The following is a 16,570-nucleotide window of genomic DNA, read 5'->3' as shown; positions in this document are numbered from 1 at the left end:
AAAATCTTTTCCCTAAAGCACATCTGGTTCAGATTGTAAATTGCATGAAATGATTAAGGACCAGGTAATCTCTATCATAATAGAAAAAGAGAAAAAGCTGTCTAATTAGTTTTCAAGTTTGGCCTAACATTGATACCAAAATTTGACAAATGTAAGTGAGAATAAAATAATAGACCAACCTAACTTATAATGATATATTTTAAAAATATAAAAAATGAAATATTTCCAAATGAATCCAAACTATGTACTTTTAAAAATGTTAACTCATTATCATAAACTTTATCCTAAGGATATAAAAATAGTTTCGCATTTGACAGTCTCTCAATACAAGTCAACATATATCAGATTAAAGGAGAAAACTGTGCTCATTATAAAAAGAAGAAAATAACAGACACCTCAAGATTCATATATTTTTTTTTTATTTATTTATGAAGTATTTATTGATCATTCTTGGGTGTTTCTGGGAGAGGGGGATATGGGAGGGTCATAGGATAATAGTGGAGAGAAGTTCAGGAGATAAACACATGAACAAAGGTCTCTGGTTTTCCTAGGCAGAGGACCCTGCGGCCTTCTGCAGTGTTTGTGCCCCTGGGTACTTGAGATTAGGGAGTGGTGATGACTCTTAAAGAGCATGCTGCCTTCAAGCATCTGTTTAACAAAGCACATCTTGCACCGCCCTTAATCCATTTAACCCTGAGTTGACACAGCACATGTTTCAGAGAGCACGGGGCTGGGGGCAAGGCCATAGATCAACAGCATCCCAAGGCAGAAGAATTTCTCCTAGTCAGAACAAAATGGAGTCTCCTATGCCCACCTCTTTCTACACAGATACAGCAACAATCTGATCTCTCCTTCCTTTCCCCACACTTCCCCCCCCTTCCTTTCAACAAAACCGCCATCGTCCTCATGGCCCGCTCCGGATGGTCGCTGTCTCTTCGGAGCTGTTGGGTACACCTCCCAGACAGGGCGGCCGGGCAGAGGCGCTCCTCACCTCCCAGACAGGGCGGCCGGGCAGAGGCGCTCCTCGCTTCCCAGACGGGGCAGCCCGGGCAGAGGCGCTCCTCACTTCCCAGACGGGGCCGCCCAGGCAGAGGCGCTCCTCACTTCCTCCCAGACCAGGTGGCAGCCGGGCAGAGGCGCTCCTCACCTACCAGACGGGGCGGCCGGGCAGAGGCGCTCCTCACTTCCCAGACGGGGCGGCCGAGCAGAGGCACTCCTCACCTCCCAGAGGAGGCGGCCGGGCAGAGACGCTCCTCACTTCCTCCCAGACGGGGCGGCGGCCAGGCAGAGGCGCTCCTCACCTCCCAGACAGGGCGGCCGGGCAGAGGCGATCCTCACTTCCCAGACTGGGCGGCCGGGCAGAGGCGCTCCTCACTTCCCAGACTGGGCGGCCGGGCAGAGGCGCTCCTCACTTCCCAGACTGGGCGGCCGGGCAGAGGCGCTCCTCACCTCCTAGACGGGGTGGCCAGGCAGAGGCGCTCCTCACTTCCCAGACGGTGTGGCGGCTGGGCAGAGGCGCTCCTCCCTTCCCAGATGGGGCAGCCAGGCAGAGGCGCTCCTCACTTCCTCCCAGACGGGGTGGCGGCCAGGCAGAGGCGCTCCTCACTTCCCAGAGTGGGCGGCCGGGCAGAGGCACTCCTCACTTCCCATAGGGGGTGGCAGCCGGGTAGAGGCGCTCCTCACTTCCCAGACGGGGCCGCCCAGGCAGAGGCGCGCCTCACTTCCTCCCAGACCAGGTGGCAGCCGGGCAGAGGCGCTCCTCACCTCCCAGACGGGGCGGCCGGGCAGAGGCGCTCCTCACTTCCCAGACGGGGCGGCCGAGCAGAGGCACTCCTCACCTCCCAGAGGAGGCGGCCGGGCAGAGACGCTCCTCACTTCCTCCCAGACGGGGCGGCGGCCAGGCAGAGGCGCTCCTCACCTCCCAGACAGGGCGGCCGGGCAGAGGCGATCCTCACTTCCCAGACTGGGCGGCCGGGCAGAGGCGCTCCTCACTTCCCAGACTGGGCGGCCGGGCAGAGGCGCTCCTCACCTCCTAGACGGGGTGGCCAGGCAGAGGCGCTCCTCACTTCCCAGACGGTGTGGCGGCTGGGCAGAGGCGCTCCTCCCTTCCCAGATGGGGCAGCCAGGCAGAGGCGCTCCTCACTTCCTCCCAGACGGGGTGGCGGCCAGGCAGAGGCGCTCCTCACTTCCCAGAGGGGGCGGCCGGGCAGAGGTGCTCCTCACTTCCTCCCAGACGGGGTGGCGGCCGGGCAGAGGCACTCCTCACCTCCCAGACGGGGCGGCCGGGCAGAGGTGCTCCTCATCTCCCAGACGGGGCAGCCGGGCAGAGGTGCTCCTCACTTCCTCCCAGACGGGGTGACGGCCGGGCAGAGGCACTCCTCACCTCCCAGACGGGGCGGCCGGGCAGAGGCGCTCCTCACCTCCCAGACGGAGTGGCCAGGCAGAGGCGCTCCTCACTTCCCATAAGGGGTGGCGGCCGGGCAGAGGCGCTCCTCACTTCCCAGATGGGGCAGCGGGGCAGAGGCGCTCCTCACTTCCTCCTAGACGGGGTGGCGGCCAGGCAGAGGCGCTCCTCACCTCCCAGATGGGGCGGCCGGGCAGAGGTGCTCCTCATCTCCCAGACGGGGCGGCCGGGCAGAGGTGCTCCTCATCTCCCAGACGGGGCAGCCGGGCAGAGGTGCTCCTCACTTCCTCCCAGACGGGGTGACGGCCGGGCGGAGGCGCTCCTCACCTCCCAGACGGAGTGGTCAGGCAGAGGCGCTCCTCACTTCCCATATGGGGTGGCGGCCGGGCAGAGGCGCTCCTCACTTCCCAGATGGGGCAGCCGGGCAGAGGCGCTCCTCACTTCCTCCCAGACGGGGTGGCGGCCAGGCAGAGGCACTCCTCACCTCCCAGACGGGGCGGCCGGGCAGAGGTGCTCCTCATCTCCCAGATGGGGCAGCCGGGCATAGGTGCTCCTCACTTCCTCCCAGACGGGGTGGCAGCCGGGCAGAGGCACTCCTCACCTCCCAGACGGGGCGGCCGGGCAGAGACGCTCCTCACTTCCCATACGGGGTGGCGGCTGGGCAGAGGCGCTCCTCACTTCCTCCCAGACGGGGTGGCGGCCAGGCAGAGGTGCTCCTCACTTCCCAGACGGGGTGGCCGGGCAGAGGCGCTCCTCACTTCCCATACGGGGTGGCAGCCGGGCAGAGGCGCTCCTCACTTCCCAGATGGGGTAGCCGGGCAGAGGCACTCCTCACTTCCTCCCAGACGGGGTGGCGGCCGGGCAGAGGTGCTCCTCACTTCCTCCCAGACGGGGTGGCGGCCGGGCAGAGGCGCTCCTCACCTCCCAGACGGGGTGGCCGGGCAGAGGCGCTCCTCCCTTCCCAGACGGAGTGGCCAGGCAGAGGCGCTCCTCACCTCCCAGAGTGGGCGGCCAGGCAGAGGCGCTCCTCACTTCCCAGATGGGGTAGCCGGGCAGAGGCGCTCCTCACTTCCTCCCAGACGGGGTGGCGGCCAGGCAGAGGTGCTCCTCACTTCCCAGATGGGGTAGCCGGGCAGAGGCGCTCCTCACTTCCTCCCAGACGGGGTGGCGGCCAGGCAGAGGCGCTCCTCACTTCCCAGAGTGGGCGGCCGGGCAGAGGCACTCCTCACTTCCCATAGGGGGTGGCAGCCGGGTAGAGGCGCTCCTCACTTCCCAGATGGGGCAGCTGGGCAGAGGTGCTCCTCACTTCCTCCCAGACGGGGTGGCGGCCAGGCAGAGGCGCTCCTCACCTCCCAGACGGGGCGGCCGGGCAGAGGCACTCCTCACCTCCCAGACGGGGCGGCTGGGCAGAGGCGCTCCTCACCTCCCAGAAGGGGCAGCTGGGCAGAGGCGCTCCTCACTTCCCATATGGGGTGGCAGCCGGGCAGAGGCGCTCCTCACTTCCCAGACGGGGTGGCGGCCAGGCAGAGGCGCTCCTCACTTCCCAGATGGGGCAACCGGGCAGAGGCGCTCCTCACCTCCCAGACGGGGCGGCCGGGCAGAGGTGCTCCTCATCTCCCAGACGGGGCAGCCGGGCAGAGGCGCTCCTCACTTCCTCCCAGACGGGGTGGCAGCCGGGCAAAGGGGCTCCCCACATCCCAGATGATGGGCGGCCAGGCAGAGGCGCTCCTCACTTCCCAGATATGGCGGCCGGGCAGAGGGGCTCCTCACATCCCAGACGATGGGCGACCAGGCAGAGATGCTCCTCACTTCCTAGACGGGGTGGCGGTGGGGCAGAGGCTGTAATCCTAGCACTTTAAGAGGCCAAGGCAGGCGGCTGGTAGGTGGAGGTTGCAGCGAGCCGAGATCACACCACTGCACTCCAGCCTGAGCACCATTGAGCATTGAGTTAGCGAGACTCCGTCTGCAATCCCAGCACCTCGGGAGGCCGAGGCAGGCAGATCACTCGAGGCCAGGAGCTGGAGACCAGCCCGGTCAACACGGCGAAACCCCGTCTCCACCAAAAATACAAAAACCATTCAGGCGTGGCGGCGTGCGCCTGCAATCCCAGGCACTCGGCAGGCCGAGGCAGGAGAGTCACAGGAGCCCGACGCAGGGAGGTTGCAGCGAGCCGAGATCATGGCAGTACAGTCCAGCTTCGATAACAGCGGGAGACCGAAAAAAGAAGGAGAGGGAGACCGAAGAGAGGGAGACCGAAGAGAGGGAGAGGGAGAGGGAGAGGGAGAGGGAGAGGGAGAGGGAGAGGGAGAGGGAGAGCCATATTTTTTTTTTAAAAAAAATTCATTCTAAACACAAAATGAAATCTATTTATCTGGTATAAAATCCTAATGCAAACTATATATTTAATGGTCACACACTGACTTGTAAATAATAGTGTCAATAAAAAAATAAGTAAAGCTAACATCCCTTGCCCGTGATTCAATATTCTATTGAAAATCTTAACCAATTGAATAAGAGAGAAAATAACAAATAAAGGGTTAATAGGCTATTATTGAAAGAGTATATGATGACATGACATATAAAATAAAAATAAATAACTATCTAATTAAAATCAATGAAATAACTAGAAAAGTTGTGGGAAATAAGATAAACACACAAAATCTGATAGTGTCCCTTTTTAATAAATAATTAGAAAATATCCCAAACAAATAAAGATCTTACTTAAATTAGCAACAAAATCTCAAATTATCATGATAAAACTAAGCAATTGTATGTGGAAAATTTGTTAAACTATGTTGAAATATGTTAAAAAGTCACTGAATAATTGCAGATGTCCATAGACTAGGAGATGTAATGTTGTGAAGTCAATTCTCTGTGAATTAATTTCCTAAATCAATATTTTTTCAATGAAAAAAATCTACCAAACTAATTCTAAAATTGATATTTAAGTAGAAGTCCAAGAATAGTCCAGGTAAGTTTCAAAGGAGTTCAGGGGAAGGATTTGCTATATGTGATGTCAAGATTTAGTATTAAGCTACAGTAATTAAAATATTGTGATCTTGGTTTTGGAAAAGATAAATAGATCAATGGAACAGAATAAAGTATGCACAAACCCAAGCAGGCTCTGGAACTTAGTGTAAAGACAGTGGTAACATTAAAAATTGGTAGAGAAAATATATATTATTCGATAAATGACTTTCCATATGGAAAATATAAATTAGGGTTCTTTACATCATAAAAAATTACAAGTGGCCGGGCGAGGTGGCTCACACCTGTAATCCCAGCACTTTGGGAGGCTGAAGTGGGCGGATCACGAGGTCAGGAGATCGACACCATCCTGGCCAACATGGTGAAACCCCGTCTCTACCAAAAATACAAAAAATTAGCTGGGTGTGGTGGCCTGCACCTGTAGTCCCAGCTACGTGGGAGGCTGAGGCAGGGGAATCGCTTGAACCCAGGAGGTGGAGGTTGCAGTGAGCCAAGATTGGGCCACTGCACTCCAGCCTGGCGGCAGAGGAAGACTCCATCTCAAAAATAAAATAAAATACAATAAAATTACAAGTGGATTAGGAACATAAACTTTTTAAAAGATTAAGCAATATTTTATAAGAAGAAGAAAGTTTCAGACCAAAAAGGACAAAGACATCATAACCAAAGTTTAAAGACAAGCAATACAGTGTGAAGTTACTTGCAATTTATATAAATACACAAAAAATTATATGAAATAAGAGTATCCTGAATATAGAAAGTACTGTTACACATGAATAAGGAAATACAAACAGCCTAACAGAAAAGTGAACAAAGGATACAAACTAGAAATTATATTAAAAAAGAAATACAAAATGCCAATATGCCTGTGAAGAAAAGTTAATTTTCCGTAATTATAAAACACTACTTTTTACCAAATGAATTTGGCTGAAAGAAAAACTCAATACAATCAATGTGTATTTTTGGTTTTACTAGATGTGGTCAATGGTACACCAAAGCCCATACAGCAATCAATTTGTACTCCCATCAGAAATATGTAAAAGTGATTGTGTTCCCATATCCTGGCCAACACATATTCCTCTTCATTGTTTTGTTAATTGTACTCCATGGAGAATGACCTTTGGGGGCTTACACAAAAGGTTGTACATGCCTAACTAAAGTTCTGTAGTGACTAGATTTATGATATTGGACTGAAAGTATTTGCCAAAATTTGGAGATGGGATTCTGAGAGGAAGTTTAGCAGTTGAATATGGAATTAGAATCTTTAGTTCATTAAAATTGACTGTGTGTCATGAAGGTGTCTTGCAGCAAAGAGCTTTAGTAGAAATTAGCCAAACACTACTGAGGCATCTAGTGGCACATCAAATTGTTTTGCAGATATTTTGGGGACTTGTCAAAGGTAGCTTGAGATTAAGGAATTTCAAGTTGAAAATGCAGATGAAACTACTAAATGTCAAGAACATGAAGAAAAGAGAATGTTCAAACACTGCTGAATTAGCCTGTCTTTGGAAAGCAGTATCTAGTAACTGCGCCTCTGTGGTATCCCATAACCAGCAAGTCAACTTACAGGTGAATACCCCAGAGAAACACATGCACAAGGACACTTGTACAAAAATGTACATTACAGCATTGTTTCTAATAGAGATAAATTAGAGCAACATAAATGTCCATTGATATGAGGTAGATTTTAAAAACGAATCAATAGGTGAAATACTATATAGCCCTTAAAAGAAATTAATAAGGAGTTGTAAGTGAACATGATATATCTCAAAAATATGTTGGTGAAAAAATCAAAACACGTTTATCTCTGTATGGATATTTTTAACATGCACATAAATATTACCGTATATTATATATGGGTACATAGATGTATGGCACGACTGTTACAGTGATGTGCATCAAATTCATGATATGAATGGCCTGGGGTGCAAGGTGAGAATGGCTGGGAATGGAACAGAGAAAGATTAAGCACTGGGCATGCTGCTTTTGAGTTGACAGTAGGATTTTCAAATGGAAATATCCATTTATGGCAGTGGAATGTACAAATCGAAGAATCAGGCAGCCTGTTTTTCACTTTATTTTACTTTAGTTTTTGACAGGGTCTTGCTCTGTCACTCAGGCTGTAGTGCAGTGGTGCGATTATGGCTCACTGCAGCCTCAATCTCTTGGGCTCAAGTGATTTTCCCACCTTAGCCTCCCTAGTAGCTGGGTCTACAGGCATTCCACAATTCCTGGCTGATTTTTAAACATCTTTTATAAAGACAGAGTCTCATTATGTTGCCTAGGCTGGTCTCAAACTCCTGGGCTCAAGTGATCATCCCGCCTCAGCCTCCCAAAGTCCTGGATTCAGGCAACCTATTTTAAAGAACATTTCTAATGCTGCTTATGAACTTAAAGTTAATGACTGATCAAACTAGTGTAACAAAAAGACAATTTGTAGGTATCTATTATAATTTGAAGAGTTAACTAAAGTTATAAACTCACTGAAGAATCTCATCTTTAGAAATTTCAGTTCCAAATGTAGCTTCAAAATGTTGTGGTACAAATAAGATGGATTATATATCATACTATATAAAGTAAACATGGGTGAGATTCATTTTCTGAAGCTCAGTCAATATTGCATAGTTCTTTTGTGCTGTGAGGACAAATGCTCTGTTGACCAATATACTTGATCTTATGAAGTCAGGCTTAAATATACTTCAACTTTTACAGGATATATTTGTATAATAAAGGAATATAATGATGTTAAAAGAATCTGCTATTTTTCTTACCGCTTAACAAAATCAAAACTAAATCTAATTTGATAAATATATAAAAACTTAATAAGTTTATTTTTCTTTTCATGGTTCTATTAATATAGTAAACAAGATTGGGCAAGTGTTACAAAGTTCTGGTTTTGCAATTTGGACTGGTAATGTGCGTTCATTTTCATAGTCATTAACATGCTTTTCTACAAATGAGTTCTGCTAATCACAAGGGGAAGTATCTCTGAGAAATATCGGACTAGCACATGGTAAGTGCTGAAAATATTTTTGTTGAATTGAGAGAATGAATGAATAAATTATCATTCATAGAAAGCTCTAAAAATCTTAAAACACTAATGGCACATTTATTTTACATTAATAAAAATATTAATGGTAGTTCACATATATTTTTCTGCATGAAAAACTATCACCCAGTGGCATTGTAGATGCTTAGTAAGTGTGTATTGAATGAAGAAATGAATGGCTACACTGTACTACATTTATATTCTCACAAAAACTCAGTAAATGATTATTTGCCTGCTTCCTCACTATTAATGAGAGATATCAGATATATACAGCATGTCTATTTTATTGTATTAGTTTTAAAGCCTTTGGTTGAAAATGGCAGAAACTGATTTTGAGAATAAAGGCATTTATTGGCTTCTGTGCTTGAAAAGTAAGTCTGCTGGCTTCAGGTGCAGCTTAAAATGGTGGCTCAAGATTTGGATTATGTCTAAAGTGACAAGATTAGAGTAAAAAGAAACAAAAAAAGACTCCAAGAAATATGCGATGATGTGAAAAGACCAAATCTACGTTTGATGGGTGTACCTGAAAGTGATGGTGAGAATGGAACCAAGTTAGAAAACAATCTTCATGATATTATCCAGGAGAACTTCCCCAGCCTAGCAAGGCAGGCCAACATGCACATTCAGGAAATACAGAGAATACCACAAAGATACTCCTTGAGAAGAGCAACCCCAAGACACAAAATTATCAGATTCACCAAGGTTGAAATGAAGGAAAAAATGTTAAGGGCAGCCAGAGAGAAAGGTCAGGTTAACCCATTAGGTTAACAGCGGATCTCTCGGCAGAAACCCTACAAGCCAGAAGAGAGTGGGGGCCAATATTCAACATTCTTACAGAAAAGAATTTTCAACCCACAATTTCATATCCAGCCAAACTGAGCTTCATAAGTGAAAGAGAAATAACATCTTTTACATTCAAGAAAATGCTGAGAGATTTTGTCACCATGAGGCCTGCCTTACAAGAGCTGCTGAAGGAAGCACTAAACATGGAAAGGAACAACAGGTACTAGCCACTGCAAAAACATGCCAAATGGTAAAGACTATAGATGCTATGAAGAAACTGCATCAATTAACAGGCAAAATAACCAGCTAACATAATAATGACAGGATTAAATTCAAACATAACAGTATTAACCTTAAATGTAAATGGGCTAAATGCCCCAATTAAAAGATACAGACTGGCAAATTGGATAAAGAGTCAAGACCCATCAGTGTGCTGTATTCAAGAGACCCATCTCATGTGCAAAGATGCACATAGGCTCAAAATAAAGGGATGGAGGAAGATCTACCAAGCAAATGGAAAGCAAGAAAAAGCAGGGGTTACAATCTTAGTCTCTGATGAAATAGACTTTAAACCAACAAAGATCAAAAGAGACAAAGAAGGACATTACATAATGGTAAAGGGATCAATTCAACAAGAAGAGCTAACTATCCTAAATATATATGCACCCAATACAGGAGCACCCAGATTCATAAAGCAAGTTCTTAGAGACTTACAAAGACACTTACTCTCCCACACAATAATAACAGGAGAATTTAACACCCCACTGTCAATATTAGATCAATGAGACAGAAGGTTAACAAGGATATCCAGGATTTGAATTCAGCTCTGCACCAAGCTGACCTAATAGACATCTACAGAATTCTACACCCCAAATCAACAGAATATACATTCTTCTCAGCACCACATCACACTTATTCCAAAATTGACCACATCATTGGTAGTAAAACACTCCTCAGCAAATGTAAAAGAACAGAAATCACAACAAACCATCTCTCAGACCACAGTGCAATCAAATTAGAACTCAGGATTAAGAAACTCACTCAAAACTGCACAACTACATGGAAACTGAACAACCTGTTCCTGAATGACTGCTGGGTACATAACGAAATGAAGGCAGAAATAAAGATGTTCTTTGAAACTAATGAGAACAAAGACACCATGTATCAGAATCTCTGGGACACATTCAAAGCAGTGTGTAGAGGGAAATTTATAGCACTAAATGCCCACAAGAGAAAGCAGGAAAGATCTAAAATCGACAACCTAACATCACAATTAAAAGAACTAGAGAAGCAAGAGCAAATACATTCAAAAGCTAGCAGGAGGCAAGAAATAACTAAGATCAGAGCAGAACTGAAGGAGATAGAGACACGAAAAACCCTTTAAAAAAATCAATGAATCCAGGAGCTAGTTTTTTGAAAAGATCAACAAAATAGATAGACCGCTAGCAAGACTAATAAACAAGAAAAGAGAGAAGAATCAAATAGATGCAATAAAAAATGATAAAGGGAATATCACCACCGATCCCACAGAAATACAAACTACCATCAGAGAATACTATAAACACCTCTATGCAAATAAACTAGAAAATCTTGAAGAAATGGATAAATTCCTGGACACATACAAAACCTCCCAAAACTAAACCAGGAAGAAGTTGAATCTCTGAATAGACCAATAACAGGTTCTGAAATTGAGGCAATAATTAATAGCCTACCAACCAAAAAAAAAGTCCAAGACCAGATGGATTCACAGCCAAATTCTACCAGGGCTACAAAGAGGAGCTGGTACCATTCCCTCTGAAACTATTCCAATCAATAGAAGAAGAGGGAACCCTCCCTAACTCATTTTATGAGGCCAGCATCATCCTGATACCAAAGCTTGGCAGAGACACAACAAAAAAAGAGAATTTTAGACCAATATCACTGTCACTGATGAACATCAGCGCGAAAATCCTCAATAAAATACTGGCAAACCAAATACAGCAGCACATCAAAAAGCTTATCCACCACAATCAAGTCGGCTTCATCCCTGGGATGCAAGGCTGGTTCAACATACTCAAATCAATAAACGTAATCCAACGCATAAACAGAACCGACAACAAAAACCACATGATTATCTCAATAGATGAAGAAAAGGCCTTCAACAAAATTCAACAGCCCTTCATGCTAAAAATTCTCAATAAACTAGGTATTGATGGAGCCTATCTCAAAATAATAAGAGCTATTTATGACAAACCCACAGCCAATATCTTACTGAATGGGCAAAAACAGAAAGCAGTACCTTTGAAAACTGGCACAAGACAAGGATGCTCTCTCTCACCACTCCTATTCAACATAGTGTTGGAAGTTCTGGCTAGGGCAGTCAGGCAAGAGAAAGAAATAAAGGGTATTTAGTTAGGAAAAGAGGAAGTCAAATTGTCCCTGTTTGCAGATGACATGATTGTATATTTAGAAAACCCTATCGTCTCAGCCTAGCTGATAAGCAATTTCAGCAAAGTCTCAGGATATAAAATCAACATGGAAAAATCACAAGCATTCCTATACACCAATAATAGACAAAGAGAGCCAAATCATGAGTGAACTCCCATTCACAATTGCTTCAAAGAGAATAAAATACTTAGGAATCCAACTTACAAGGGATGTGAAGGACCTCTTAAAGGAGAACTAAAAACCACCACTCAATGAAATAAAAGAAGACACAAACAAATGGAAGAACATTCCATGCTCATGGATAGGGAGAATCAATATCATGAAAATGGCCATACTGCACAAAGTAATTTATAGATTCAATGCCATCCCCATCAAGCCACCAATGACTTTCTTCACAGAATTGGAAAAAACTACTCTAAAGTTCATATGGAACCAAAAAAGAGCCACCATAGCCAAGACAATCCTAAGCAAAAAGAACAAAGCTGGAGGCATCATGCTATCTGACTTCAAACTATACTACAAGGCTACAGTAACTAAAACAGCATGGTACTGGTACCAAAACAGAGATATAGACCAATGGAACAGAACAGAGGCTTCAGGAATAACACCACACATCTACAACCATGTGATCTTTGACAAACCTGACAAAAACAAGAAATGGGGAAAGGATTCCCTATTTAATAAATAGTGCTAGGAAAACTGGCTAGCCATATGCAGAAAGCTAAAACTGGATCCCTTCCTTACACCTTATACAAAAATTAACTCAAGATGGATTAAAGACTTAAATGTAAGACCTAATACCATAAAAACCCTAGAAGAAAACCTAGGCAATACCATTCAGGACATAGGCATGGGCAAAGACTTCATGACTAAAACCCCAAAAGCAATGGTAACAAAAGCCGAAATAGACAAAAGGGATCTAATTAAACTAAAGAGCTTCTGCACAGCACCATCAGAGTGAACAGGCAACCTACAGAATGGGAGAAAATTTTTGCAATCTATTCATCTGACAAGGTTTATATCCAGAATCTACAAAGAATTTAAACAAATTTACAAGAAAAAAAAAACAACTCCATCAAAAAGTTGGCAAAGGATATGAACAGACATTTCTCAAAAGAAGACATTTATGCAGCCAACAGACACATGAAAAAATGCTCATCATCACTGGTCATTAAAGAAATGCAAATCAAAACCACAACGAGATATCATCTCATGCCAGTTAGAATGGCAATCATTAAAAAGTCAGGAAGCAACAGATGCTGGAGAGGATTGGAAAAATAGGAACACTTTTACACTGTTGGTGGGAGTGTAAACTAGTTCAACCATTGTAGAAGATAGTGTGGCGATTCCTCAAGGATCTAGAGCTAAAAATACCATTTAACCCAGCGATCCCATTACTGGGTATATACCCAAAGGATTATAAATCATGCTACTATAAAGACACACGCACATGGATGTTTATTGCGGCACTATTCACAATAGCAAAGACTTGGAACCAACCCAAATATCCATCAGTGATAGACTGGATTAAGAAAATGTAGCACATATACACCATGGAATACTATGCAGCCATAAAAAAGGATGAGTTCATGTCCTTTGCAGGGACATGGATGAAGCTGGGAACCATCATTCTCAGCATACTATCACAAGGACAGAAAACCAAACACTGCATGTTCTCATGCACAGGTGGGAATTGAACAATGAGAACACATGGACACAGGGTGGGGAACATCACACACACACCAGGGCATGTCTGGGAGTGGGAGCCTGGGGGAGGGATAGCATTAGGAGAAATACCTAATGTAAACGATGAGTTGATGGGTGCAGCAAGCCAACATGGCACATGTATACCCATGTAACAAACCTGCACGTTGTGCACATGTACCCTAGAACTTAAAGTATAATAATAATTTTTAAAAAGATTTGGTTTATGTCTCTCTATTTTTCAATCTTCTCCCCTGTAGGAGCTCCATTTGGGGCAAGTTTCACTTCTTGTATTTTCTGTCTGGTTCCTCATGTTTCTTGTCAGAGCCAGTGAAAAAAGGGCAAGGATGTCTCTTTCCCAAAAAGTTCTGTTGTTACTGGCTCACACTGGATCCTGTGCCCATCGCCATACCAGAGCAGTGGAATGTGTTGGTTAGTGTTGAGACAATCTGAGCTCACCCGTGACTAGAGAGTGGAAGGGTGGAAGACAGTGTCAGCTTCCCTTGAAACCCATGAGCTCTTTGAAGAAGCAGAATGCGAGAATAAAAATTAGCTCTCTGTCAACAAGGAGTTCGAGCAACAAATGTCTACTTTATCTATCAAACAGTATCACAACTTTACCTATAGTTTGGTTGTGAAGATAAAAGATACATAAATGAAGTAATGAATGGCCAGTATGTGATCATGCAAAATAACGCTAACCATTGGTAATAAATGTTTAATTGCATAATATACAAAAATAAGAGAGGAACAGAAGGAAGGGTAAATGAAACAAAATCAATTGTGGTTTTGTATCAATAGAAAATGCTCCAAATATTTATCAAGCACCTACTCTCTGTCTCTGTGCTAGGATCTGTTACTTACTTGTGAAGTCATTGCCCTCTCTGACCTTAAGAAGGGGATAATATCTATCCTACTGTATTAGTCCATTTTCACACTACTGATAAAGACATACCTGATACTGGGCAATCTGTAATAGAAAGAGGTTTAATGGATTTACAGTTCCACGTGGCTGGGGAGGCCTCACAACTATGGTGGAATGCAATGAGGAGCAAGTCACATCTTACATGAATGGCAGCAGGCAAAGAGAGAGATTGTGCAGGGAAACTGCCATTTTTAAAACCATCAGATCTTGTGAGACTCATTCACTATCACGAGAACAGCGTGTGAAAGACCCATACTCATAATTCAGTCACCTCTCACCAGGTTCCTCCCTTGACAGGTGGGAATTCTGGGAGTTACAATTCAAGATGAGATTTGGATGGGGATAACGCCAAACCATATCACCTACTATCCTTGAAGAGTCAAAGAAATAAATTTATGTCAAAGTGTCAACAGGACATCACTACGTGGATATGGTAAATTTTGCAATCATAAGCTTAAATATCTCCACTGAATCTCTTTCTTTTATCTGGAATATTTACTTCTTGGGTCAGTAAAATTCTGCTCCTCATTCAAAACTGAACTAAAAGATAATTTCTATGAAACCTTCTCAGTATCTATCTTTTTCCCAATTGAGAGTGATTTAATTACCCATTCTGCACTACATTTTGTTCTTGCCTCTGTTACAGTAATCAACACATGACAAGAGATGTGCTGTTTGTAAAGCACGTCCAAATCCATCAACTCAATTGTTCTGACAACTCCCTAGAAGGAAATATTATAATTGTTCCCATTTTGTGCTAGAGAGACTGAAAATCACTACCAAATCTTCAGAGATCAGATAGTCCCAATGCTCTGTTGTTACATGTTACAGATAATTGAAAATGAAGGAAAACATCCTCATTTTTCATGAAGCAAGCAACACTTCACCCTGGTATAGACAGTACAAAAAGAGAAAATTGCAGCCCAGTATCACTTATTGTTGGAAAAATTCTAAATATTAGCAAAAAGAATCCAACTTCACATTTTAAAAAATACAGCACGACCAAGTAGAATTTATCTCAGGAATGCAAGGTTGTTTCAAAAATAGAAAATTCATTAGTATAATATGGCATGTTGAGATTTTAAAGAAGAAAAATGTATGATTATCTCCATAAATGCTGAAAAAAGCCTTTGAAAAAAATCAATATCCTCTTCTGATTTTAAAAAAAACTCAAGAAAATAAGAATTGTTGCATACATTCTTAACATGATAAGATATACATATTCCTTAGTCTTAAAGCCAGTGCCTTACTTAAGGAGAAAACACTGAATAAGAGGCACAATGCAAGGATAGCCACTACTTTCACTATTCTCAACATTCTACTGGCAATGTCAGCCAACACAATCAGACAAAAGAAATCAATTAGAGCCAGGAGAATTGAAAAGAAGAAATAAAATTTTTCTATTTGCAGACGTACCATGTACCTGGAGAATCTTAGAGAATCAATGGCAACCTCAATCAAAAACTTTATAATGTTGCAGGCTATTAAACTGACATACAGAAATCAACAGCATTTTTTTTATTTTTAGAAATATTTTTTCTTTTATAAAACAATTTAGTGTTTTTCAAATCATCTTCCAATAGATACATAAAAACTTTTCTTATGCTACAATATCAGTTGATTTTTGAAAAGGAAATTTGTGCAAACATTAAGAAATACATTGATTCCAGGTGAAAGTGCCAATCTAGAACTCTCCCAAAAGACCATAAACCTATTGCTAAACCTTGGGCTTCCTCAGACTTACACTTGGATGATCATTTGCCTATTGTATTAGTCCATTTTCACACTGCTGATAAAGACATATCCAAGACTGGGCAATTTACAAAAGAAAGAAGTTTAATGGACTTATAGTTCCACATGGCTGGGTAAACCTCACAATCATGGCAGAAGGCAAGGGGGAACAAGCCACATCTGACATGGATGGCAGCAAGTAAAGAAAGAGAGAGCTTGTGCAGGGAAACTCCTGTTTTTAAAACCATCAGATCTTGTGATACTTATTCACTATCATGAGAACAGCATGGGAAAGACCCGCTCCCATGATTCAATTACCTCCCACCAGGTTCCTCCTACAACATGTGGGAATTGAGGGAATTACAATTCAAGATAAGATTTGGGTGAGGACACAGCCAAACCATATCCACTATCACTCTGCCCCTGGCCCCTCCAAAATCTCATGTCCTTTTTACATTGCAAAACCAATCATGCCTTTCCAACAGTCCCCCAAAGTCTTAACTCATTTCAGCATTAACTCAAAAGTCCACAGTCCAATGTCTTATTTGAGACAAGGCAA

General features: G+C 44.0%; 1 protein-coding gene across 1 annotated transcript; it reads left to right on the top strand.

The window, feature by feature from the left end:
- Positions 1-424: 424 nt before the first annotated feature.
- Positions 425-2,945, top strand: LOC134739662 (basic salivary proline-rich protein 3-like). The gene is made up of 2 exons (XM_063665704.1): positions 425-1,496; positions 1,737-2,945. The coding sequence occupies exons 1-2, from the start codon at positions 921-923 to the stop codon at positions 2,034-2,036; spliced, it is 876 nt and encodes a 291-aa protein (XP_063521774.1). The 5' UTR covers positions 425-920; the 3' UTR covers positions 2,037-2,945.
- Positions 2,946-16,570: the final 13,625 nt, after the last annotated feature.

The sequence above is a fragment of the Pongo pygmaeus genome, chromosome 5 (assembly GCF_028885625.2).
Source record: "Pongo pygmaeus isolate AG05252 chromosome 5, NHGRI_mPonPyg2-v2.0_pri, whole genome shotgun sequence".
Classification (NCBI taxonomy): Eukaryota; Metazoa; Chordata; class Mammalia; order Primates; family Hominidae; genus Pongo; species Pongo pygmaeus.
Note: the sequence above shows the minus strand (reverse complement) of the source record. Positions and strands in the feature narration are given on the sequence as shown.